The following is a 25,009-nucleotide window of genomic DNA, read 5'->3' as shown; positions in this document are numbered from 1 at the left end:
AACAGTTCTGTATGGTAAAACACAGACACAGAAAACAACTACCCACCACCCATAGTGGGAAAACAGGCTGCCTAAGTATGGTTCTCAATCAGAGACAACAATCGACAGCTGCCTCTGATTGGGAACCATACCAGGCCAAACATAGAAATACAAAACCTAGAATACACAACATAGAATTCCCACCCCAACTCACGCCCTGACCAAACTAAAATAGAGACATAAAAAAGGAACTAAGGTCAGGACGTGACACAAATACACGTAGCCTAGTGAAATAATTAACATCCAATCACTTTAACCGTTACTCTCTCGCAGGAAACTTTCACTCTTGTGCAGACATTTAGAAACGAAACATGACAATTTGAAAAATAAGCCACAGGAGTTTTTTGAGCGAGAATAAAGATGGTTTTCGAGTGGTAAGACAACAGATACCATTCATAAGAAGGGGCTAGAATCGTCTTATATGGTGAGCTACTGAGTGGCTAGGACAGGAAAGCCCCATACTATTGTGGAGGATGTAATTGTTCCTGCTGTCGCGGATATGGCTGGGACATTGCTGGGGGAAAAGGCCCAAAAAAATTATACAGACAATGCCTTCATCAAACAACACTGTTTCACGCATCAGTGACATGGCAGGAGATGTTTTGAAACAGTTACTGTTTTGCATACAAGCCAGTGAATTCTATGAGTTACAGCTGGATGAGTCAACAGACTTGGCGGGCCTTGCACAGCTCCTGGTATATGTCCGTTGCATTTATGGGGGGTCAATTAAGGAAGACATCCTCTACTGCAAACCACTGGAAACCAGGACAATGTGAGAGGATATTTTTAAAGTACTGGACAGCTTTGTGACATCAAATGGACTTTGGTGGTCTTGATGTGTTTGTATCCGTACTGATGGCGCAAAAGCCATGACAAGGAGACATAGTGGAGTGGTAATGCGCGTGCAAGCAGTTGCTCCCGTGTATTTTCTGCATTATACAATGATAAGGGCAGCGACCATTGTAACGCTTTAACAACATGTGCGCTGGTTCTCAAGAGGCAAAGTATTGACACGTTTTTTTAAATTGAGAGACGAGCTTAAAGTTTTCTTTACTGACCATCATTTTCACTTGTCTGACCGCTTGCATGATGACGAGTTTCTCACACGACTGGCCTATCTGGGTGATGTTTTTTCTCACTTTGATTGATCTGAATCTAGGATTACAGGGTCTCTGCAACTATATTCCATGTGCTGGACAAAATTGAGGCTATGATTAAGAAGTTGGAGCTCTTTTCAGTCTGCATAAACAAGGACAACACACAGGTCTTTCCATCATTATATGATTTTTTGTGTGCAAATGAACTCAAGCTTACGGACAATGTCAAATGTGAAATAGCGAAGCACATGGGTGAGCTGGTTGCGCAATTACGTGGGTACTTTCCCGAAACGGACAATACAAACAACTGGATTCATTATCCCGTTCATGCCCTGCCTCCAGTCCACTTACCGATATCTGAACAAGAGAGCCTAATCGAAACTGCAACAAGCTGTTCTGTGAATATTGAATTTAATCAGAAGCCACTGACAGATTTCTGGATAGGGCTGCGCTCAGAGTTTCTTGCCTTGGCAAATTGAGTTGTTAAGACACTGATGCCCTTTGCAACCACGTACCTATGTGAGAGTGGATTCTCTGCCCTCACTAGCATGAAAACTAAATACAGGCACAGACTGTGTGGAAAATTATTTAAGACTGGGACTCTCTAATACAACCCAACATTGCAGAGTTATGTGCATCCTTTCAAGCACACCCTTTCATTAACCTGTGGTGAGTTATTCACAATTTTTGATATACAAGTTTAGACATAAGGTTTTATATGTAAGATGGCTAAAGAACAACATTATTGATTATTGTTATTTTATTATTTGTGCCGTGTTCCTATATTCGCTCTTTTGTCACATCCCACGAGCCGGGTTGTGACAAAAACTCACACTCATTCTTAAGTTTAATAAATGTATCGTGTTGTTTTTTTCCCAGGCTTACAATGATTGGTAAAAACAAAAATTGAGAGTGCGCTGGGCCTAGTGCTAGAGAGGGTACGCAGCTGGAGGTTTAATGTTTGAAGGGGTATGGGACAATAAAACATTTGGGAACCACTGCTTTAAGACATGAAGGTCAGTCAATCTGGAACATTTCAAGAACTTTTAAAGTTTCTTCAAGTGCAGTTGCAGAAACCATCAAGCTCTATGATTAAACTGGCTCTCATGAGGAATGCCATAGGAAAGGACGACCCAGAGTTACCTCTGCTGCAGAGGATAAGTTTATTAGAGTTACCAGCCTCGGATATTGGCAATTAACTGCACCTCAGATTGCAGCCCAAATAAATGCTTCACAGAGTTCAAGTAACAGACACATGTTAACATAAACTGTTGAGAGAAGATTATGTGAATCAGGCTTACTACTAAAGGACACCAATAAGAAGAAGAGACTTGCTTGGGCCAAGAAACACAAGCAATTGGCATTAGACTGATGTAAATCTGTCCTTTGGTCTGATGAGTCCAAATTTGAGATTTTGTGAGACGCAGAGTAGGTGAACGGATGATCTCTTCGTGTGTGGTTCCCAATGTGAAACGTGGAGGAAGAGGTGTGATGGTGTGGGGTTGCTGTGCTGGGGACACTGTCAGTGATTTATTTAGAATTCAAGGCACACTTAACCAGCATGGCTACCACACCGTTCTGCAGTGATGCGCCATCCCATGTGGTTTGCGCTTAGTGGGATCATTTGTTTTTCAACAGGACAATGACCCAAAACACACCTCCAGGCTGTGTAAGGGCTATTTGACCAAGAAGAAGAGTGATGGAGTCCTGCATCAGATGACCTGGCCTCCACAATCAACCGATCTCAACCCAATTGAGATGGTTTAGAGTGAGTTGGACCCCAGAGTGAATGAAAAGCAGCCAACAAGTTTTCAGCATATGTGGGAACTCCTTCAAGACTGTTGAAAAATCATTCCTGGTGACAACCTAGTGAAGCTGGTTGAGAGAATGGCAAAGGATGGTTACTTTGAACAGTCGAGAACATAAAATATATTTTGATTTGTTTAACACTTTTTTGCATACTACATGATTCCATATGAGTTATTTTATAGTTTTGATGTCTTCACTATTAATCTACAATGTAGAAAACAGTAAAAAAAATGACTTTGGACTGGTACTGACTGTATATATAGTGGCTTCTTCCTTGCTGAGCGGCCTTTCAGGTTATGTCGATATAGGACTCGTTTTACTGTGGATATAGATACTTTTGTACCTGTTTCCTCAAGCATCTTCACAAGGTTCTTTGCTGTTATTCTGGGATTGATTTGCACTTTTCGCACCATAGTGCGTTTATCTGTAGGAGACTGAACGCGTCTCCTTCCTGAGCAGTATGACGGCTGCGTGGTCCCATGGGGTTTATACTTGCGTACTATTGTTTGTACAGATGAACGTGGTACCTTCAGACGTTTGGAAATTGCTCCCATGGATGAACCAGACTTGTGGATGTCTCCATTTTTTTCTGATGTCTAGGCTGATTTCTTTTGATTTTCCCATGATGTCAAGCAAAGAGGCACTGCGTTTGAAGGTAAGCCTTGAAATACATTCACAAGTACACCTCCAATTGATTCAAATGATGTCAATTAGCCTATTAAAAGCTTCTAAAGTCATGACATCATTTTCTGGAATTTCCCAAGCTGTTTAAAGGCCCAGTCAACTTCTGACCCACTGGAATTGTGATACAGTGAATTCTAAATTAAATAATCTGTCTGTAAAAAAATGTTGGAAAAATGACTTGTGTCATACACAAAGTAGATGTCCTAACCGACTTGCCAAAACTATAGTTGGTTTACAAGAAATGTGTGGAGTGGTTGAAAAACGAGTTTTAATGACTCCAGCCTAAGTGTATGTAAACTTCCGACTTCAACTGTAGGTTATGACTAGATGATGGTTAGTTTATTGGTAGTTGATTTGATTTGATTTGTTTATATAAGTGTTTTGAAACTTAGCATTTTCCCTTGAACATCCTGCTTCAGAGAATCTTCATAGTCATTTCCTATTTCCTATTTTTATATGTGGACCTGACAGAGACAGTGGAACATTTTGTGGTGTTTTGACAATTGAATGTTCAATATTTTGCCTTTGGAAATTCATTTAAAAGTCTTTAATCATTGTAATGTCATTATTTCATAATGTTTTTAATGTAAAATAAATAAATAATCGAACACCGCGAATTTTTTTATTGAACCAAAACCAAAGCGACATCAAAAAGCAGTAATTGCTCAGCACTAGATGTCTGTCACGTCAGAGAGGAAGAGGAAGAGAGAGCCCAACTCCACGGATAATCTGTCTCCCTCCAGCAGGTGGCGTTTTTCTAATGAAAGGATAGGCGGGAGCTAGACGGCCCGCGATGCTGATTTGTGGACAACGACTCCGATTGTCAGGGCGGCCGAGAGACATGTATCTTGTCTGTATATTCATAATCTTCGGTCACATTCACCTGGTACATTTGAAGCCATGATACACGGGAAATTAGCATGAATGACAGCCAACCAGACCAGCCAATCTGAGGATGATTTAAGTGCTAACAGGAGCCAATAGGAGTAGATTTGGGCGTGAATAGATGTTTTTGTCCACTGGAAAACATTTTAAGAATCGTGACTCCCTGTGACTGGACCATTCTTCACGACTAAAACCCAACGCATTTGGGATATATTGCTTCATATTTATTAAATATCTAGCTAGCTGAGTTATAAACCGTTCCACTATTTAGCTTGATAGGATTGAAATGCTACATTTTCGGTCTTCGGTAGTGCTCAAGGAGTTGTTTCAATCCAACCTGAAGCGCCCTTTGACAGGTATAGCCAGAAATACATCACCATCAGTCGCGTATTGCTTTAGCACCGCCTGTACAGATGTCAGATCTGTGCCCAAAGTAAAGTGTCTCCAGCATGCGGTTGGATGGAGAGATTCGCCATACACTACCAACGGCCACGGAACTCGGAAGCTCTCCACCAAGAGCGATGACGGTACGGCCCCACCGCCAACGGACACCAAAAATGACACCGCCACCAAGGAGGCAGCTGCCGAAAAGTGAGTACCGTTAGCTAGCCGGTACAGCTGATAAAGCTATGAAATTATACTTACCAGTGGGGAGGTTCTATGCAGAATAATCACATGGACTGAGTCGAGCAAGCTAGATTGGTTTCTAATGAGCTGCAATACATTATGCAGTCCTTATTTGTCTACAGATGTTAACGTGACCTGTGTGTCCTGACAGTTTCAGTTCTGAAGCGTCAAAGAGACCCATATTACATCAGTCCTGCACACCTGTGCAGCGTCTTTGCTTTTGGTGTTGGTGTTGATACAGCTAGGAGGATGCATGCATAGATAGGCCTCGCACCTCATGAAATTCATCACGCAGAAGGTTATGCATTAATTTGGGATGTTATGAAGTTGTATTGTCTATGAAACAGCACCGTTGTAATGCTATTATAACAGTAATAGCCTATAATAACATGACTTTAGAACAGTTCATATCTGTCATGAATATTTGTAAAGCCTGGTTATGCTCCTTCAGGCCGTAGCCTATATCAGAAAGGGATTTTCATTTTTTCATCAATGACACCTGGAGGTCGGTCATCAAGCTGTGATTTTTTTTAAATGTTTGCTGCAACTCTAGAGAAAGCTCTCTCCATCTGTTCTCTCTGTTATGAGTGTCATTCTACATGAATACAGAACAGCCTCTGTCATTCTATAGTTTCTTGCAGGCTATATAGCATGGTAATAATGGCATGATAATAACAATTGCTGGGTGTTTCAACAACTTGTAATTCTGGACACATCGCTACATTGAAAATCACCATAGTTGGCATATCATGAGTATATTATCAGATAGTGAGTATTTGTTCTCACCGTGTTAGGCCAGCTGATAAAGTAGGCTATTTATTTTACTGCCCTCCTTTGCCAAAGGCAACTGTCCAATATTAGTGCTGTCCATGGTGGCAGGGACCACTTTGCTATTTAAAAAGACCTGTGTTAAGGGTAGGCTATTGAATGACCATTATGAGCAAATCATTTGATCAAATCTCCTCTCAGCCAATCTTGCAGAGTTGCAGGCACTTTAGAATCCTAGAAGTCTATTACCATGGAGACAGTCTCAGTTCTGCCACTGCAGACTGGGCAGAATGGTGCTTGCTGCATCAGAATGGGTAGCTTGGCATTTTGGATCTAGTGTTACAGTCAGTGGGGATTTGGGAATGGGGATGGATGTCATCTAGGGGGCTACCATTTTGGATCTAGTGTGACAGTCAGTGGGGATTTGGGAATGGGGATGGATGTCATCTAGGGGGCTACCATTTTGGATCTAGTGTGACAGTCAGTGGGGATTTGGGAATGGGGATGGACATCATCTAGGGGGCTACCATTTTGGAATGATAATGGGTGTGGCTTTGCATAGGCTACAGTGTATAATCCCAATGACCGTCTCTTTGACAAAGGATCAGTTTCCTAGCATTTAGGCCTAGCTTTAATATGCTTGGTGGGATCTTAGGAATGGAGGGATCTTACACCCAATTTAGATGTGAAATCATTAGGCCATACCAACTAGTCTGATTGGGGTAATGTTAGTTTATTGCATCATTTCTCACTGCAAAAACATGACTCGGTTAACAATACACTGCTGCCAAAGCATTCCCATCCCCTTGTGCAGCTGTCACACGTGGGTATTGCTACTAATTGCCCAAGTCGGTGGCTTTAATTTGAGCATCGTGTCATTGTCACCAATAACTCTTTGACCCTGGGGGAGCTGGTTACAGCGAACAGTAATACTGTAGCCCCAGAGAGGAACACGATAAGATAGTTCTCTCTCTCTAGACCCAGTTTCTAATCATACATAACATTTGATGGCTCAATTTGATTCAATCTCCCACAGAGGGTTACAGGTATCCTATCCTAATCTTACTCAGTCAACTGTGTGCTGTGAATGGAGTCCCTCTTATGAGAAAAACAAAATAGTCACATGATAATGGGGACAGGAACTCCTTAGTTTACTCATGCATTTTACTGCAGATAGGTGTAGAGTCAGCCTAGGCTATTAATGCCGCCAGGAATAGGCTCGCTCTCTCTGTCACATCCAGTCAGTTTGCTTTTTCACAGAAAACAAATGCATCTACTGGTAATGATATGCCTCATTGCCCACAGCTTAGCAGGCACCCTTCTTGTTTTATCCATAGTCAATTTGCTTTCGCTGGTGTCAAACCAGCTTTAGTACATTATTGACAACAACAACATCCCGCGTCAGCTTAGGTTCAGTCACAGATACACAAACATTAGGCCTAGTCAGTCCAAATGGGTCCTCTGCTGGAAGGTAGCCAAGGTAGGTCTATAGCTTTGTGCCTAGAGCAGAATTATCAATACACAGTCTGGTCAATTTAAAGGTTTTTCCTTTTCTGGTTTTGCCCTGGGTTGCATTGTGTTAACTTGTGCAGCTGCAGAATATTGTGAGTGAATAGAGATTGAGTCCTTCAGACACTGCCCTGACTCAGATTGAGTTTTGTGGTTCCCTCCTGTCAACAGACTATTGGAGGTAGTGAAACCAGGCTGGTTTCAACATCTTAGAGGTAGTGAAACCAGGTTGACAAATTGGGTCGAATAAAAATGGTTGCCAAAATGACTCCATCAAGTTGGTTAATGTTTGTGTCAGGCACAAACATATTCACCAGAGCTCTGCCTTGAAGTTGCAAGCATTTAGGCCTATGACCATGTGATAACTGTCATCTCAAGAATTACAGGCTAACCCACACATTAATTAAATAATTATATTTTGCATAGATTGTTCATTTCATTTGGTCACAGTTGAAGTAGTCACGCTGCCTTGTTTTTGCTTATTGAACTCAACTGAACTCCAGTGTATAAATAGCACAGTAGATGGAACACACTGACTGTAGGCAGTGTGCGGTTGGACGCCGAGGGTTAGGCTATATGGCGGGCTCCGTGCAGGGCTTCCGACGAGGCACTCTCTCTACATGCTGCACACAGTTGAACTCAAATGCATCTACTGCACGGAGATACAGGTCGAGGCAGTGGAGGGGGGGAAGATAGGGGAGGGAGGAAGGCCAGCTAAGGCTGGGTGAGAATTAATTAACGGAGCATCATCAGCACCAATCCAGATGTTTCACACCTCCTAGTAGCCTGCCTGTTGGGACTTCCTACTATTCTGGGATGAGGGCAAGGGCTTGGAGACATGAAGCAGAGAGGGTGATGTCCATATGGGCAGTTTGGAACACAACACACGTCCTCAGTTTAATGTTTTGTTTTATGCTGTGCTTTGCTGGAAGGGTATAATGATTTTTTTTTTTCAGGTTCTGCCATGCCATGGTTTTCACTGTTGTTCTGCAGTATTGGATGTGTCCTAAATATTGAACGTGTATGTTAATCCATGAATCTGTGTCTTATCAGTAGGCCTATCTGCTTGATGATGATGATGATGCACTACGTCACTTAGTTTGTTCTAATGCCACTCACTTACTCTGCATATTTTCTCTCCTTTTTCGTTTGATCCGCTTGCTTTGCCTTGATGTGTAAGTATATGTCTCAATTTATTCATTCATTCTCGTGTAGATGTACTGTGGTGTTTCCAGGCTAAGCCTTGCGGCTGCTGAGTGCTCTCTCTTCAATTCTCTACCTCGAAGTGTCCTCAGCCTCTACAAGCGACCGCGCTTGACTTCCCCAGCCGTCCCACCGACCTGTTTGTTCCAGCATTCCTCTCTGGCAGGCATCAGCAATCCAGAAATGACTCCAGAAATGGACCAAGGACCACAATCAAATAGGCCTTATCAAATAATTTGTCATGGAAATGATAAAGGATCGTAATCATTTAAGAGTAGGAGTCAAAACAAACGAATACGGCTTAAACAACCTCCAAACTGGAAGAGATCCTTTTAAACAACAACAAACTGGAAGAGATCCTTTTAAACAACAACAAACTGGAAGATACAGTGCAGTGTCCGGAGTCTGAGTCATACCTGGGTAGCTGATGAGGGGATTTGACCCTCTACCAAAGTTCTTTTTATCCATTTTTAAACGTTGTGACGTCTTCTTAATCGCTAGGGCAGGCTACGGAGCTGGGTTACTATAGCTCTATTGCCTGTCTGTCCCATGATGCATTGCGGGACTGACTGAGCCTGAGCTCCCACCCACCTCCCTCAGAGATCCTATGTGGTGTATGGTGGATCATGATGAAATACATACATCTCGTTTAGGCCTAACGACAGTATTCCACCTATCTATCTACCTCTAACATACTGTACTAACTCTCCTCTCCCAGAGTGAGTGGAACGGATTTGGAGCTGCTATGCATAATACCTGTCAGTAAATGGGCCAATGACTCACTTCAAGCCCCCGAGCATTAGCTAAAACATGATACTATAATTTGTAACTGATATGCATGTATTTAAATTGACATAAAACTAACAAAGTCTACCTTATTTATGATTGAAGATCCATGCAAACAAGATATTGTCTATAAAAAATTCTCTAAACTCTCCTTGAACTATCAGATGGGTGTTTTGGAAGCAGGGTTCAAACCCTTTCCTTAAATCTGTGGCTGTAACATGAAATACTCACCACCTCTCCTCTACAGTATTATAGCTAGTTAATCCCGGCCCCCTGCTGCTGTTCCCTAATTGCCTTTAGAGAACCCTGGCCGTTCCTCACTCTGTGTGTGTGTGTGTGTGTGTGTGTGTGTGTGTGTGTGTGTGTGTGTGTGTGTGTGTGTGTGTGTGTGTGTGTGTGTGTGTGTGTGTGTGTGTGTGTGTGTGTGTGTGTGTGTGTGTGTGTGTGTGTGTGTGCCAGGAGAAGGCAGGCAGGCATCCTGCCCAGTCTGGAGGATCTACTCTTCTACACCATCGCCGGGGGCGCTGAAAAAATCCCAGCTCACAAATTCACCACAGTGAGTGTCAGACCAGAGCCAAGCAGGCAGCCACATGGTTGGGCCAGATGGATGGTAGTATAGCAATGGTGCCTGCTGTGTCATGGTTACTGCCACAACCGTATACGGTATATCTGAATATAATGCTTGTTACTACTCTGGCTGTACCAGGAAGCAATAGCTCACTCATGTATGGCCCCTTGCTCGGGGTGACATTTATAGAATTAGATTCTTGTCAGATTAGAATTCATTCTATTTCTATGGTGAAATGTTGATCTCCTGCTATCTGGCATGGAAGAGCAGTTTATTCAATAGGCCTTATTAGTCTTGACATTTACATTGGATCCTTCAAGAAATATAGCGTAATATGCCATTAACTTGTCAAGTTATAGCCTTGTTTATAAGCATTACAAACATAATAAATGTTTGTAAATGTAATAAACATGATAATCGTCAGCCCCCTGACACGAGCCATGCTTTCTGCAGGCGCTGAAAGCCACAGGGCTTCGGACCGGAGACCCCCGGCTGAAGGAATGTATGGAGAACCTGAAAGTCATCATGAAGACCACGTCAGACGGAAACCTGGACCGACACCTCTTCAAGAAGTAAGACAGTCTAGTACTGGGATGTAGAACAGACGCTAGAAGTAATGTTTATCTAGACGTCTTCAAGAAGTAAGACACTCTAGAGCTGGGTTCTATAACAGGTTAGTTCCAGAACACTCTAGACACTCGACCTAGAATAGAAGGCTTTAGTGGTCTTTTGATATGTCAAGCACTGGTCATCATTTAGTCATTTGTGTGCCTCCTTTATTTAAACACAGTTCGTGTAGGGCCATAACTTATTCAGGTTCCTTAGAAGTATTTGCTCAATGCATTTCAAGTCATGAGTTATTCATAGTAGTTCAGGCTTTATAAGGAAGCATGTCATAGCCTAGTCCTTTCAGATTGCCAAGGTCATATCAATCCCGTTCATTTTAAAATATCCTTGTTACAAAAATAATGAATGGCAATTTGTCACGAGACTCATCTCTACGATCACAAGAACTGTCCTTTCCAGATCAGCTGATATTTGCTTTAAAAAGATTGTTCCTGTTTACATCCCTAGGACATACCATGTGACATAGCACACATAGCCCAGTGACCGCTTGAGAAACCACTCTGTAGGCAAGCCACCCTGCAGGATACAGATCACAAGACAACACACTAGGAGCTAAACAAACATGCTAGGAGCTGCAGTAGCTTTGACTGGAAGCCATCTGGGAGGCAAAGATTTATAGGCAAGAGAAACCTATACAGTAAACACACCAGTGGGCGCATACAGTAGCAGGGATAGGACAGGGTAAATAGATATCTGATTCTATACAGTAGCAGGGATAGGACAGGGTAAATATATATCTGATTTTATACAGTAGCAGGGATAGGTCAGGGTAAATAGATATCTGATTTTATACAGTAGCAGGGATAGGACAGGGTAAATAGATATCTGATTTTATACAGTAGCAGGGATAGGACAGGGTAAATAGATATCTGATTTTATACAGTAGCAGGGATAGGACAGGGTAAATAGATATCTGATTTTATACAGTAGCAGGGATAGGTCAGGGGATATCTGATTTTATACAGTACAGGGATAAATAGATATCTGATTTTATACAGTAGCAGGGATAGGACAGGGTAAATAGATATCTGATTTTATACAGTAGCAGGGATAGGACAGGGTAAATAGATATCTGATTTTATACAGTAGCAGGGATAGGACAGGGTAAATAGATATCTGATTTTATACAGTAGCAGGGATAGGACAGGGTAAATAGATATCTGATTTTATACAGTAGCAGGGATAGGACAGGGTAAATAGATATCTGATTTTATACAGTAGCAGGGATAGGACAGGGTAAATAGATATCTGATTCTATACAGTAGCAGGGATAGGACAGGGTAAATAGATATCTGATTTTATACAGTAGCAGGGATAGGTCAGGGTAAATAGATATCTGATTTTATACAGTAGCAGGGATAGGACAGGGTAAATAGATATCTGATTTTATACAGTAGCAGGGATAGGACAGAGTAAATAGATATTTGATTTTATACAGTAGCAGGGACAGGACAGGGTAAATAGATATCTGATTTTATACAGTAGCAGGGATAGGACAGGGTAAATAGATATCTGATTTTATACAGTAGCAGGGATAGGACAGGGTAAATAGATATCTGATGTCATATAACATTTTATACAAATCTATGAGCTAATTCTTCACAGTTTTCTATTCCCTGCATCATATGTACAATATAATATAATATATTCCATTTAGCAGATGCTTTGATCCAAAGCGACTTGCATGCATAGAGTTTCTTATTGGTGGCCCCAGCGGGTATTGAACCCGTGACCCTGGCATTGCAAGTGCCTTGCTCTTCCAACTGAAGCACACAGGACTCCATGTGTTACACTAGTCATAAGGAGATTCTGGTACCTGACATAAACACCACTGTCTCCTTTTCTCTCCCAGGTGTGTCCAGAGCAACATCGTGCTGCTCACCCAGGCCTTCAGGAAGAAGTTTGTTATCCCCGACTTTGTGTCCTTTGCCTCCGAAATCGACGCTCTCTATGAGAATGCCAAACACCTGGGAGGAGGACAGGTGGGTGAGGGAGAGGCCCCGGGGTCAGTGAGACTGCATGGTGATGGTGGTGATGATCATTTCCTGATTAAATGCCCATGGGGAATGGTAAGTGTTGATATGTTGCCTTATTTTCTGTTGCGTAGGTGGCTGACTACATTCCCCAGCTGGCAAGGTTCAGCCCGGACCTCTGGGCCGTGTCCATATGCACTGTGGATGGACAAAGGTACAGCAGCTATAGTCATGTTTCACATGCAGTAAACATGTAGTAGCCTACATTTGTGTTTCTACTGTTAAGATGGAACACTTTCCATTTGGATGTACAGTATAGTGTTCCTGTCAAACTGCTTACAGCAGCATTGTGACAATGGCATACACTGTAAAGTAGCTAATTAGTTACCCTACCTAATGAGACATTCTTTCGTATTGTTTACATTTTCCTTTGCTTATTGCCTTTATCTCCTGGTCCTCTCCCCCCACTCATCCCCTCTCTCCATCCCTTCTGCTCTCTCTCCATCCCCTTCTCTCTCTCAATCCATTCTGCTCTCTCCATCCCCTTCTCTCTCCATCCCTTCTGCTCTCTCTCCATCCCCTTCTGCTCTCTCTCCATCCCTTCTGCTCTCTCTCCATCCCCTCTGCTCTCTCTCCATCCCCTTCTGCTCTCTCTCCATCCCCTTCTGCTCTCTCTCCATCCCCTTCTTTAGACACACAGCGGGTGACACCAAAGTCCCGTTCTGCCTGCAGTCGTGTGTAAAGCCTCTGAAGTACGCCATCGCCGTGAACGACCACGGGACAGAGTATGTGCACCGTTTCATCGGCAAAGAGCCCAGCGGTCTGCGCTTCAACAAACTATTCCTTAACGAGGAAGGTGAGGGTCACACGTATAAAGATATAAAATACTAGAGTGGCTGGTGTTGTAAAACCTACAGAGCTCCAGAATGAGATTCTGTAATTCTATGGTCGCAGGCAGCACCGGTTTGTCTGGAGCCCCCCTGCTCGCTGTTTGGCTGTTCATTTCACACGCAGAACGCAGAACAGAGGAGTTCGTTACAATGTAGTGCTTCTCAGGTGGTCCTATTTTACTTCAAACCTAGCATACCCTGTGAAAAGATTTTGTTCTTTCATAGAATCATTTATATATTGTATACATACATTGGACAAGGCAGTTGTGCGGGTTGATTGAGAGAAAGTAGTCCCTCTGGGTGGGTTGTCATGTGATTCAATGCAAGGTGATCCAGCCTGTGGTGCAGTCTGTTGCCATGGTACTGTTATGTAATCTTAATGAGAGGTGTTGGTGTAGCCGGATAGAATCAGTACAGAATCAGTACAATGTCCATACGCTCTACTCCATTTGCAATAGTCCACATAGACCTGGAGAATAACACCAACCTCATGTATCATATCTTTGATAAGATCCTAGTTTAAAGCTGGAATCCGTACTCTGTGAAACGGCCACGTCCGCCCTGCGATATTACAACAACAAAGAAGTTACTTCAAACAACGAACACAGTTTCATTCCCTCTGTCATCGTATGCAATGTGATCTTTTTTTTACCACTCGGTTTCATCAACGAAACGAAAGCAATGACAACAGTGTCAATGTTTCACTTCCTGTGGATTTCGGCTTCACGTATGAAGCGCATGCAGAAGCTATATGGAGAGCAGCAGTTGTCAAGCTCTCTCAAATCAAGCCTTGTCTGTTTCAAATCCAATCGAGGCAATGTAACTCATTGCTCTGATTGCTGTGTTGGTTGGCAAATGATGCTATCTGAGCTCTGTAGATTGTGACTCGGGGTTTAGTACAGGGTTTCAGTAAATCCCAGGTCGGTTTTCGGTTTTGATGCACTTTCTCCCATTGGTCATGTTATCTAATCCGTTTATGCAAACTGCTAGCAGTGGTAGGAATGTTGTTTCTTCCTGGTTTTTTTTGTGTGATTGCATAAGAAGATTCAAAGGGTTTAGGGGAAGGAAAGGGGAAGTGGCATAACACAAGAGACCTACAGTACAGCTAGTACTGGGCTGTGAGTTCATGGCTGTGTTCCTCAATATCACTAGTATGGTCTTTAGACTACAAAAGGCAGCCGTGGTCCCATCAGCATTCATTCATTATCCTTCTGATTTGTTATTCTGCTCCTTTCCTCACTTCAAGATCAAAGTTGCATGATCTTTGGGCATATTTGCCTCTCACATTGAATGTGTCGAGTAGTGTGTGGTGATTGTGAAGAAAATGTAACCTTGGTGTGTATTGAACGTATACTCTGTCCACTGCATTTGTAAACGTGTTGTAATGTAACATACACTGATTTCCACAGATAAACCACATAACCCTATGGTTAACGCCGGCGCTATCGTGTGCACGTCCCTCCTAAAGGTAAATAGCGTTTGAAGTTCAGATAATAATGTATGTTTTTTGGAGGGGGAAACATTGGTTTCAAAAAGAAATGCTGACCCATGCCTTTGTTCAGGTGTGTTCTGTGCCTCCATCGCCTGCTTAGATCTTGTGTTTTTGACCAGGCAGAGGCAAAGCTAACCTGGCTGGCTATTGGCTGAGAGGAGTAGAACATCTTTGCTATTGGCTATTATTCAGGAAGTGATGTTAGAAATAGCTTAATAATTCAACAGCACAACTGTTTGCCTTAGATGAAGACATTTGTAGGCACTAGCTTACCACCTTCAAAACAAGACTAGCACTTTGTTCCATATTTCAACGTAACATGGCACACGGACCCAGATAGATGAGGCCTGGCTACTCATCAATCTCAACCGCAACCAAGCCAAGTTACTGAATGAAGCCTTGAGTTTTCCTGTCTGGTTTGATTTGGGGTTGAACTCTGATGGAAAGGTGCCGTATGATTATCCTGTCTAAGAGTTTATAGGAGTAACACCTATAAGGAATAACAACTCTATAGTAATTAGTGTTAACGATTTATTTTATTGATACTTGTATCATACTGTACACTATGTACTCAATATGGTACATAGTACAGTACATAAAATATTACACCTAGTGATATCCAGATGTAGGATCTTAATTTGAGCCAGTTTGCAACAGCAGGAAAATAATCCTGCAGCAACAGGAAATGTGAATTATTATGTGAATTATAATTAATGGATTTTTTTTTGTAGGGGTTGATACAGTTTTTGTTCTGGCAAATCAAGTTTTGACATTTTAAAGTGGAAATTACGAACTTTAGAAGCCTTTTTAAACCTTTAATACACTACAAGTTTGCATTTTTCCGGCAGTGAGTGATAAAAGTAAGATCCTACATCTGTAGCCTATTAGTCATTTGGTTATTTGGATGGCAGTCATTTGACTTGACAGGGTAATGATGTGTTGTCTGTCACGCCCTGGTCTTAGTATTTAGTGTTTTCTTTCTTTATTTGGTCAGGTCAGGGTGTGACATGGGTTTATTTTGTGGTGTGTTTGTATATTGGGGTTTTTCGTAGGTTTTGGGATTGTGGCTTAGTGGGGTGTTCTAGCAAAGTCTATGGTTGCCTGAGGCGGTTCTCAATCAGAGGCAGGTGATTCTCGTTGTCTCTGATTGGGAACCATATTTAGGCAGCCATATTCTTTGAGTGTTTCGTGGGTGATTGTTCCTGTCTCAGTGTTTTGTATTTCACCAGATAGGCTGTATAGGTTTTCACGTTCCGTTTATTGTTTTTGTATTGTTCGTATTCATCTTCATTAAAGATGTATATTATCAACCACGCTGCATTTTGGTCCGACTCTCCCTCGACGGAAGAAAACCGTAACAGTGTCTTTCTACTTCAAATCTTCATTATAACCTTAAACCAATCACTGTATAGGTTGCTAATGGTGAGCTCAATAATCAATCCACTGATTGGATGCCCCCACATTCTAATTCTAATCTAATGTATTCAGTAATATAGACCAGATCTGTCTCTCAGAGTGTGGTTCCCATATGGTAAATCTGGGACTAAACTTTGGGAACGTTGTAATGTATTTTTGAAGCCTCGTTTGTGGTTTATTTGTTGTTGCATATTTTACAGCATTAAGATCTGTGGGAAATTATGACCACTGCCACAGGTCAATGACGTTGGTAATTCTTTTACTTAAATTAATTCCCCCATTGAACAACATCTGGATTTGTTACAGTTGTAGTAGTTGCTATTTGTCACCTGCATTTTACAAACGGTTTACAAACTGCTTATAACCTGGATAATGAAAAAAGGCACAAAAAAAACATGTTTTTCAAAATCATGATAGTACAAACATGCCATTTTGTTTTTAGATCGATTATTTGTGTTTTATTGTTTTAATGTATTTAACTGCTTTATTTGCACTATTTGTATTATTAGAGTTAAATATAAAGTTTCCTTGCTGTAGTACCTCCTCTCCTCAGCTTATACAACATATCACAGAAGTCAGTGTGTTCCACAATATTAAGGGAGGACATCACTAATTAATCTGCACATATAGATCCATAACCTTCTACATCACACAGGATCAGACACCCCTACAGTACATAGGCTACTTGCACTACTACAGATTAACTTCACGTATACCTGTCTATGCAGAATTGCAGATATAAGGAATTGCATTTACCTGTGGTGTGTTTTATCCCCATAACAGTCTGGTATAATGGCCTACACATTGTTTTCCTGATTGTCTTTTGGTAGATTATTTTCTCATTTCAAAACCCTTGACTCTTTAGTTAGTGATTCATTTCATATCCATCTAGCTACTTGCCCAGTAATCCTAAATATTTTTTATATTAGGACTAAATGTATTTTCTTTAGGGTACATACTGTTTTTTTATAATGATTATTGCTAGGTTTTGTAATGATGTTGGTAATTTGATCTAGGAATAATTTGAATTTGTCATAAGATATTCCCACTAGTGTTACGGTTTTCTTCCGTTGAAGGAGAGTCGGACCAAAATGCAGCGTGGTAATTTTCATACATGTTTAATAATGATGAAAAAACGAACAATACAAAAACAACAAACGTAACGTGAAAACCTATACAGCCTATCTGGTGCAAGCAAACACAGAGACAGGAACAATCACCCACGAAACACTCAAAGAATATGGCTGCCTAAATATGGTTCCCAATCAGAGACAACGAGAATCACCTGCCTCTGATTGAGAACCACTTCAGGCAACCATAGACTTTTCTAGATAACCCTACTAAGCCACAATCCCAATACCTACTAAAACCCCAAGACAAAACACACCACATAATAAACCCATGTCACACCCTGGCCTGACCGAAATAATAAAGAAAACACAAAATACTAAGACCAGGGCGTGACAACTAGCTAGGCAATATACAATATACTGTACATCTAATGAATGTAGTCATTCATACTTATGTGATCTTCTGTTTCTCTTTTAGCAAGGGGCAAGCAACGCTGAGAAATTTGATTATGTAAGTAACGCTACCCAGTTCTTTTATGTTTAGACCGACGCTGCGCTGACTGTTTGAGATGATCGTCTTTGTTATGATGGGTACACTTTGTGACCTTTTGACCAACTTTGTATTGCAGGTCATGAACTTCATGAACAAGCTAGCAGGAAACGAGTATGTGGGTTTCAGCAATGCCACGTGAGTTCTCAAGATGAAGAACTGGGGTTGTGGTTTGGTTCAGCACCTTGGGCTCACCACCATTGGCCAGGTGCCATGCCTTAGTTATTCATCAGTGTTGTTTTCATCAATCGCATTTTTAGTATGATTATCAGTTTCAGACAGTACTTTATTCTGCTTTAGAATAACATCACAAAAACAACAACCATAGAGATAAATCTTGACCTGGACAACATCAAAAACCATAGGGGAAGTAGGGGTGCTGAATTCATACAATTCTCAAAAGTAGTCAACTGTAGTCCTGTGTTAGCAGACTGATATAGCTAGCGGTTTTTGTTGCACCGCCACCGCCCCCACCCCCAAACGACTTCCCTCGGCTATGTCAACAACAAATAGCGGCTATGTCAACAACACAAATAGCTTTGCTGGTTTGGGAAGTAGAATTGGATTCCAAATTGGAATTAAACTTAGTTGAAACAGAACTCCGAATGTTCCCGTTAACTAACAACACAACTCTCTGCACCCAGATTCCAGTCAGAGAGGGAGTCTGGAGATCGGAACTTTGCTATTGGCTACTACCTGAAGGAGAAGAAGGTTGGCGACAGCTGAAACAAGCGCACACATTGTACATCAATCTTTCCTAGATCACTGAAGACATTTTTACTAGGCATTGTCTGACTGTCAAATCAAATCACTGTTGTTTCTTTCTAGTGCTTTCCAGAGGGGACAGACATGACCTCCATTTTAGACCTCTACTTCCAGGTGAGTATTTGTATTTGGCAGCAGCTACTCTTCCTGGGGTCCAAACACATTAAGGCACTTACATCACACATAAAACAGAAAGATAAAACAGTATTCACATAACATTATTACACCACTACATATCTACAGTACAAAATGTCTAATACCACCATGCAACAATATTACAATGTACGTGTGTGCTAGCGTGTGTGTGTGTATTGCGGGTCTGTACCTGTGTGTGAGTCTCTTCACAGTCCCTGCTGTTCCATAAGGTGTATTTTCATCTGTTTTTTTAAATCTGATTCTACATCAGTTACCTGACTTGGAATAGAGTTCCATGTAGTCATGGCTCTATGTAGTACTGTGCGCCATAGTCTGTTCTGGACTTGGGGTTGTGAAGAGACCTCTGGTGGCATGTCTTGTGGGGTATGCATGGGTGTCTGAGCTGTGTGCTAGTAGTTTAAACAGACAGCTTGGTGCATTCAGCTTGTCAACACTTCTTACAGAACCAAGTAGTGATGAAAGTCAATCTCTACTCTACTTTGATCCATGAGAGATTTACATGCATATTATAGATGTTAGCTTTCTGTGTACATTTAAAGGCTAGCCGTGCTTCCCTGTTCTGAGCCAATTGTAATTTTCTTAAATCCCTATTTGTGGCACCTGACCACACGACTGAAAAGTAGTCCAGGTGCCTGTAGGACCTGCTTTGTTGATAATGTTATTAAGAAGGCAGAGTAGCGCTTTATTATGGACAGACTTCTCCCCATCTTAGCTACTGTTGTATCAACATGTTTTGACCATGACGGTTTACAATCCAGGGTAACTCCAAGCAGTTTAGTCACCTCAACTTTCTCAGTTTCCACATTATTCCTTGCAAGATTTAGGGTTTAGTGATTGGTTTGTCCCAAATACAATGCTTATAGTTTTTGAAATATCTAGGTCTAACTTATTCCTTGCAACCCATTCTGAAACTAACTGCAGCTCATTGTTAAGTGTTGCACATGGTTCAAGTTTGAAGCTGTATCATTTCAATGGAGAAACATCCTGTTTGTGTTTTTCTCACTCTGTCAGCTGTTATTCCCAATGGTATATTAACAGTTTTCTATTTTACTCTAGCTGTGCTCCATCGAGGTGACCTGTGAAAGCGCTAGCGTCATGGCGGCCACCCTGGCCAACGGCGGCTTCTGTCCAATCACAGGCGAGCGCGTGCTGGGCCCGGAGGCGGTACGGAACACCCTGAGCCTCATGCACTCATGTGGCATGTACGACTTCTCGGGACAGTTCGCTTTCCACGTGAGTCTCCCAAGTTCCTTCCTTCAATACTTGTATTTGTTGATTTGACAGGGACCATGTACAACAGACAGATTTGAGTTAGAATTCCCATTTCCAGTCCAATAATTTTCCTAGCCCCCCCCTAGTTTAGCATTGTTTCCTACTGTCTGTTTGGCCTGCTGCTCTTTGTCGTTGTTCCCACTGTGTCTCCAGTCTGCCACCGTTTAAGCATTGCACTGCAGTTCCTACTCCATGATGTTTGTCCATCCACTGCTGTTCATTTATTGCTGTCATGTTTTGACACTGTTGTCTGCACTCCCTGTTAACCTCTTCCTCTATGCTGTCTGGCAGGTTGGACTTCCAGCGAAGTCGGGCGTGGCAGGGGGCATCCTGCTGGTGGTGCCCAACGTCATGGGTATCATGTGCTGGTCCCCTCCACTGGACAAGCTGGGTAACAGTGTACGAGGAATCCAGTTCTGCACGGTACGAGAAACTGACAGTTTTCACTCTGTTGTCTCTCTGTCAGTGATCTAATTCATTGATTGATTGATGATTAGAAAACCAGCAGAAAGCCTGACAGGGATTTGCTCTGGTTCCAGGATCTGGTGTCCCTTTGCAACTTCCACAACTACGACAACCTGAAGCACTTTGTCAAGAAGCTGGATCCTCGCAGGGAGGGCGGAGACCAAAGGGTGAGTCGAGTTTTACTGGGAGCCTCTCGTTCCTTCTCCGCTCTTTTTCTACTTCCCTACGTTCACCAAGGTGCCTCCATGTACATGTAGTCGACTTATTCCCTTGAAAGGGCTGTCTTTGGACTGAGTGTTCTTTTTTAAAGCAACAGTGCCATCCACTGGAAGATGCTGATAGTGCTAAAGGAAAGTGGTTGACGTGCAAACTGACGCCAGCTGCCTCTCTGTTGTCTTTCAGGTGAAGTCGGTCATCAATCTTCTCTTTGCTGCGTACACTGGCGATGTGTCTGCACTGAGGAGGTACACAGCACTGCATTATCTCCATGTTGACCAACAAGGCCTTGAAAATAAGCCATGAAAGGAAATATGTCATGTTTTGACATCTTTGGAGAGTAAATTCCAAATCTGTCCCTGTGTCAGACCGAGACCTTGTGAGGTTTCCCTGTGTGTCTACTTGGGGACTAGAGGTGGTGTGTGCGCTATTTTGGCTGCTGTACTGTGCTCATCACTGTCCTTCTGTGGAATGTGTCCAGGTTTGCTCTGTCTTCCATGGACATGGAGCAGAGGGACTATGACTCCAGGACAGCCCTCCATGTGGCTGCAGCAGAGGGACATGTGGAGGTGGTCAAGTTCCTGTTGGAGGCATGCAGGGTCAACCCTGTTCCCAAAGACAGGTGAGTTTAGATTCAATGGCCCCCAAAGACCACCCAGTGTCTGTCAATGTAGCTAAGGTTCAATGTCTCCAATGGACGAGAAGACATATTTACAACCAGTGTCTTGTCTGTAACCAGTTTTCCATCCCACTTTTTTATGAGAATACATGTCGGATAAGAAATGTCACGACAGGCCGAATGAAAACAGCAAATGTGTCATTAAGCTTTCCAAATGTCAACAAACCAAAAACAAGATGGGGAAACTTGGAGCCACACAAGGATATGTTGTGTGGTCCTCCCGTTACGACTTGGGAAAGCATGCAGTTTATTAAGCTACAGGTGAAATAAGTTATAATGAACTTCACAGGGTGGTAAAAGTGCATGGTGATGAGCTTGACATACATGTATATATTACCTCAATTACCTCGACTAACCGGTGCCCCCCCCCCGCGCATTGACTCTGTACCCCGCATTGACTCTGTAAAATGCACACATTTTATTTATGCAGATTTGAGAATATTTGTATGAAAATCTGTCGCCAATTGGATGGAAACTTAGCTCATGTAAAACGTGTCCATTTAAGAGCCGTGTTTACAATGTCTCTTGTCTGTTCCATCAAGGTGGGGTAACACACCGATGGAAGAGGCAGTGCACTTTGGACACCACGACGTTGTGACCATGCTCCAGGACTACAACAACAAGTACAGTCCACCGGGGGGCGCCACTGAGGACAAAGAGAAGGAGATAGCGGAGAAGAACATTGACGGCCTACTATGAGCCAATTAATACTCTTATCTATCCATAGAAATGAAATAACTAGAACGGACGTTCCCATTGAAATTATATATATATATATGTATGTGATCTGAGAGGCTTGGTTCTTTCCAGTCATTCTATTTCTATGGCCCCATTAACTATCTGGAAGACTTACTGTAAGTGTGTGGTCCATTTGTCACATCAGTGGTAGGTCACGTATACCGTCGATAGTACTGTATTTTTGATTTTGTATAAAAATATTGTATTTCTGTCATTTGAAAGACGACAATGTGTTTAAAATATATATATATATTGACCTTTGACTTTTTCCCAGATGTTTTTTGGGTTGTTTCCTTTCGCTTCGCTTTATTTATGTCGTACTGCGCAATTCTCCCTCAGTGTGTGTCGGCACTATGTGGAATGTATTTTCTACATTTAAGTGCACAAAACATTTCTCTTTATGTACAACAGTGTGTAAAACCTGAACGTATGCATAAGATAACGTGTACATTTATGTAATGTGTGTGTATATCCCTGAAATTAATATAATATCAGAGGTAGATGGATTCAGTGTAAATACTATTTTATCTGTAGTGAAATCAAGTGACTCTCACTGGCACAGCTTTTGAAGGAAATGGGTAAAAATGGGTCCACACACTGTGCATTAGGCTTAAGTTTGTCTCTATTGATGAGGCAGAATGCATGACATAAACTATTCCACATGTTCACAGATCTAGGGAGCCTGGTTGCAAATCTGTTTGTGCTGTATATGACACTGGCTATTCAGTTGGCTATACAGGCCAGAGAGATCTGGGACCAGGTTATCTATGATTTAAGACCTCTGGTCTTTTGATTTAGGCCCAGGAGCTTCATATGAATTCAAAGTATGGCATTATGTGGAATGAGTTTGGTTTTGTTGGTTTGCTATTCGATAGCTAGACATTTTTGCACCTTTTTCTCCAAAATAACCCCCCAATTCTTTTTTTTTTGATTGTTCTATAATCTTATTTTAATTTGGAGTAGAAAGGGGGTTATTTATTTAGGTTTCAGCCAAAGCTTTCCTGATAATAAAGTCTAGTCGGCGACTTAAAAAAAGAGAGGATATCACACGCCTCAGGAGCAATACAATACAATTCAACCAGCAGCCAGACATGTTTCCCACCTGTGCTAAGTCAAATTTTAGGGCAAAACATAAAACCCTTTGAAAACATTGATTTATCACTTCATGGATACACCCGTGTGAATGGTGTTAATATTATGATTTGTTACACGTTTTATTTATTTGTCAGATGTATTTTTTTTACATTGATTTTATCATCAGTTATAGACAGTGCATTACACTTTAATGAATGTTTTTGGTTCAGAACAACTCCACAAAGGTGGACTTTAAATCTCGCCATACTCACCCAAATGCCTCTTTTGGGTAGAGATAAAATAGTTATCCTTATGGGCCTATATGAAAGCAGAACACTAAGACGATCCTACACAGCTAATGGAGCACTTTTTATGCAGAGATGCGCATATTGATTGTTTAACTGTTTAGAGTGTAAAAGTGTAAAATAACGTAAGGGTATACTTGAAAAGTCAGGTTAGTTTGGTGAGAACTAGTCTGTGTGTATTTGTTTGTGTCATTGACTATGGGAGGGACAGCGACGACAAATCTGGTAATGACAGAGGACATTGCCATCAAAATCTCAATTGCCATCAAAATCCCTACTCAATTCTGCTAAAAGTACTAAGGCAACCTGTGATTTGATGAATGGATATATTTTTATTGACTAACTCATCTCAAGTGTTCAGTGTTGCATTCATTGGATTTGACTTGACTTGGTCTTCCCAGTCCCTGTTGCACAGGAAGCCTCGTACGTATGAGTGTTTATTGTTCACCTGTGTAGGTGCAGGTCATCTTCAACATTAGCTAATTATTTTGAATGTACCACAGGTGTATACTGATGTCATCAGTTTGTTTGTTTTCATTCAAGTGTATCCGCTTCAGCTGAGTGTTGCAGGCAAGGGAGAAATATTTATTTAAATGATCAAACAATGAATAAATATATAACTTTAAATATGGATATCTCCCTTTACTCCCACTCTATATTCTTGAATATAGGCATGTGAAGACTTGGGTATATTCATTAATTATATCCATAAATGTTACAAATGATCACCAAATTAACACCAAAGTATGAATTGTTTCCAGCACAGTGAGTATTACATGAATATTCCTACTGTCATTTTATTTACAGCGGCAGTTTATAATTTCATATATTTAAAACTTGTGTCTGAGAGAATTGTATTGTCTAAAGAGATAGCCTTGAATTGTACACAGCATCTCCCTCACTCTATCTTGGTTCTTGCAGGTGGCTGTGACCTCCTCAGACCAATTGACAGTACGCCCAGAACATTGCTCTGGGAACCAAAAGGAGTATCTCAGTTTCAAGTTCCCAGCCTTGAGAGAAGAAGCCTTGTCAGTCACATGCAGGAACCAGTGTTAATAATGAATAATGTAAATCATGCTTATATGACTTGTTTGTGTAGCAGTATATAATGACTGAAAGGAATGCCCTTTTCAGAGTTTTCATCAAGCTTGGTGTCACACCCTGACCATAGTTTGCTTTGTATGTTTCTATGTTTTGGTTGGTCAGGGTGTGATCTGAGTGGGCATTCTATGTTGGATGTCTTGTTTGTCTATTTCTATGTCTGGCCTGATATGGTTCTCAATCAGAGGCAGGTGTTAGTCATTGTCTCTGATTGGGAACCATATTTAGGTAGCCTGGGTTTCACT

The 25,009-nt window shown here is 41.6% G+C and overlaps 1 protein-coding gene across 2 annotated transcripts in view; it reads left to right on the top strand.

Moving 5' to 3' along the window:
* Positions 1 to 24,294, top strand: part of LOC112266552 (glutaminase kidney isoform, mitochondrial-like) — a 28,346-nt gene extending 4,052 nt beyond the window's left edge. Inside the window, exons 1-17 of one of the 2 annotated variants that reach the window (XM_024444122.2) lie at positions 4,466 to 5,105; positions 9,867 to 9,963; positions 10,429 to 10,547; positions 12,455 to 12,584; positions 12,710 to 12,789; positions 13,268 to 13,431; positions 14,875 to 14,933; positions 17,922 to 17,954; positions 18,073 to 18,131; positions 18,638 to 18,704; positions 18,822 to 18,872; positions 19,971 to 20,147; positions 20,478 to 20,609; positions 20,726 to 20,818; positions 21,054 to 21,115; positions 21,349 to 21,489; positions 22,089 to 24,294. In XM_024444122.2, the coding sequence (XP_024299890.1) occupies positions 4,801 to 5,105; positions 9,867 to 9,963; positions 10,429 to 10,547; positions 12,455 to 12,584; positions 12,710 to 12,789; positions 13,268 to 13,431; positions 14,875 to 14,933; positions 17,922 to 17,954; positions 18,073 to 18,131; positions 18,638 to 18,704; positions 18,822 to 18,872; positions 19,971 to 20,147; positions 20,478 to 20,609; positions 20,726 to 20,818; positions 21,054 to 21,115; positions 21,349 to 21,489; positions 22,089 to 22,245 (1,926 nt within the window). In that variant the 5' untranslated portion in view covers positions 4,466 to 4,800 and the 3' untranslated portion in view covers positions 22,246 to 24,294. Of the gene's footprint in view, positions 1 to 4,465; positions 5,106 to 9,866; positions 9,964 to 10,428; positions 10,548 to 12,454; positions 12,585 to 12,709; positions 12,790 to 13,267; positions 13,432 to 14,874; positions 14,934 to 17,921; positions 17,955 to 18,072; positions 18,132 to 18,637; positions 18,705 to 18,821; positions 18,873 to 19,970; positions 20,148 to 20,477; positions 20,610 to 20,725; positions 20,819 to 21,053; positions 21,116 to 21,348; positions 21,490 to 22,088 lie in introns of those variants that run through there. The other variant, XM_024444123.2, reaches the window with a different exon arrangement.
* The last annotated feature ends 715 nt before the right edge of the window (positions 24,295 to 25,009 follow it).

This window comes from Oncorhynchus tshawytscha, linkage group LG14 (assembly GCF_018296145.1).
Source record: "Oncorhynchus tshawytscha isolate Ot180627B linkage group LG14, Otsh_v2.0, whole genome shotgun sequence".
In the NCBI taxonomy this organism is placed as follows: domain Eukaryota; kingdom Metazoa; phylum Chordata; class Actinopteri; order Salmoniformes; family Salmonidae; genus Oncorhynchus; species Oncorhynchus tshawytscha.
Note: the sequence above shows the minus strand (reverse complement) of the source record. Positions and strands in the feature narration are given on the sequence as shown.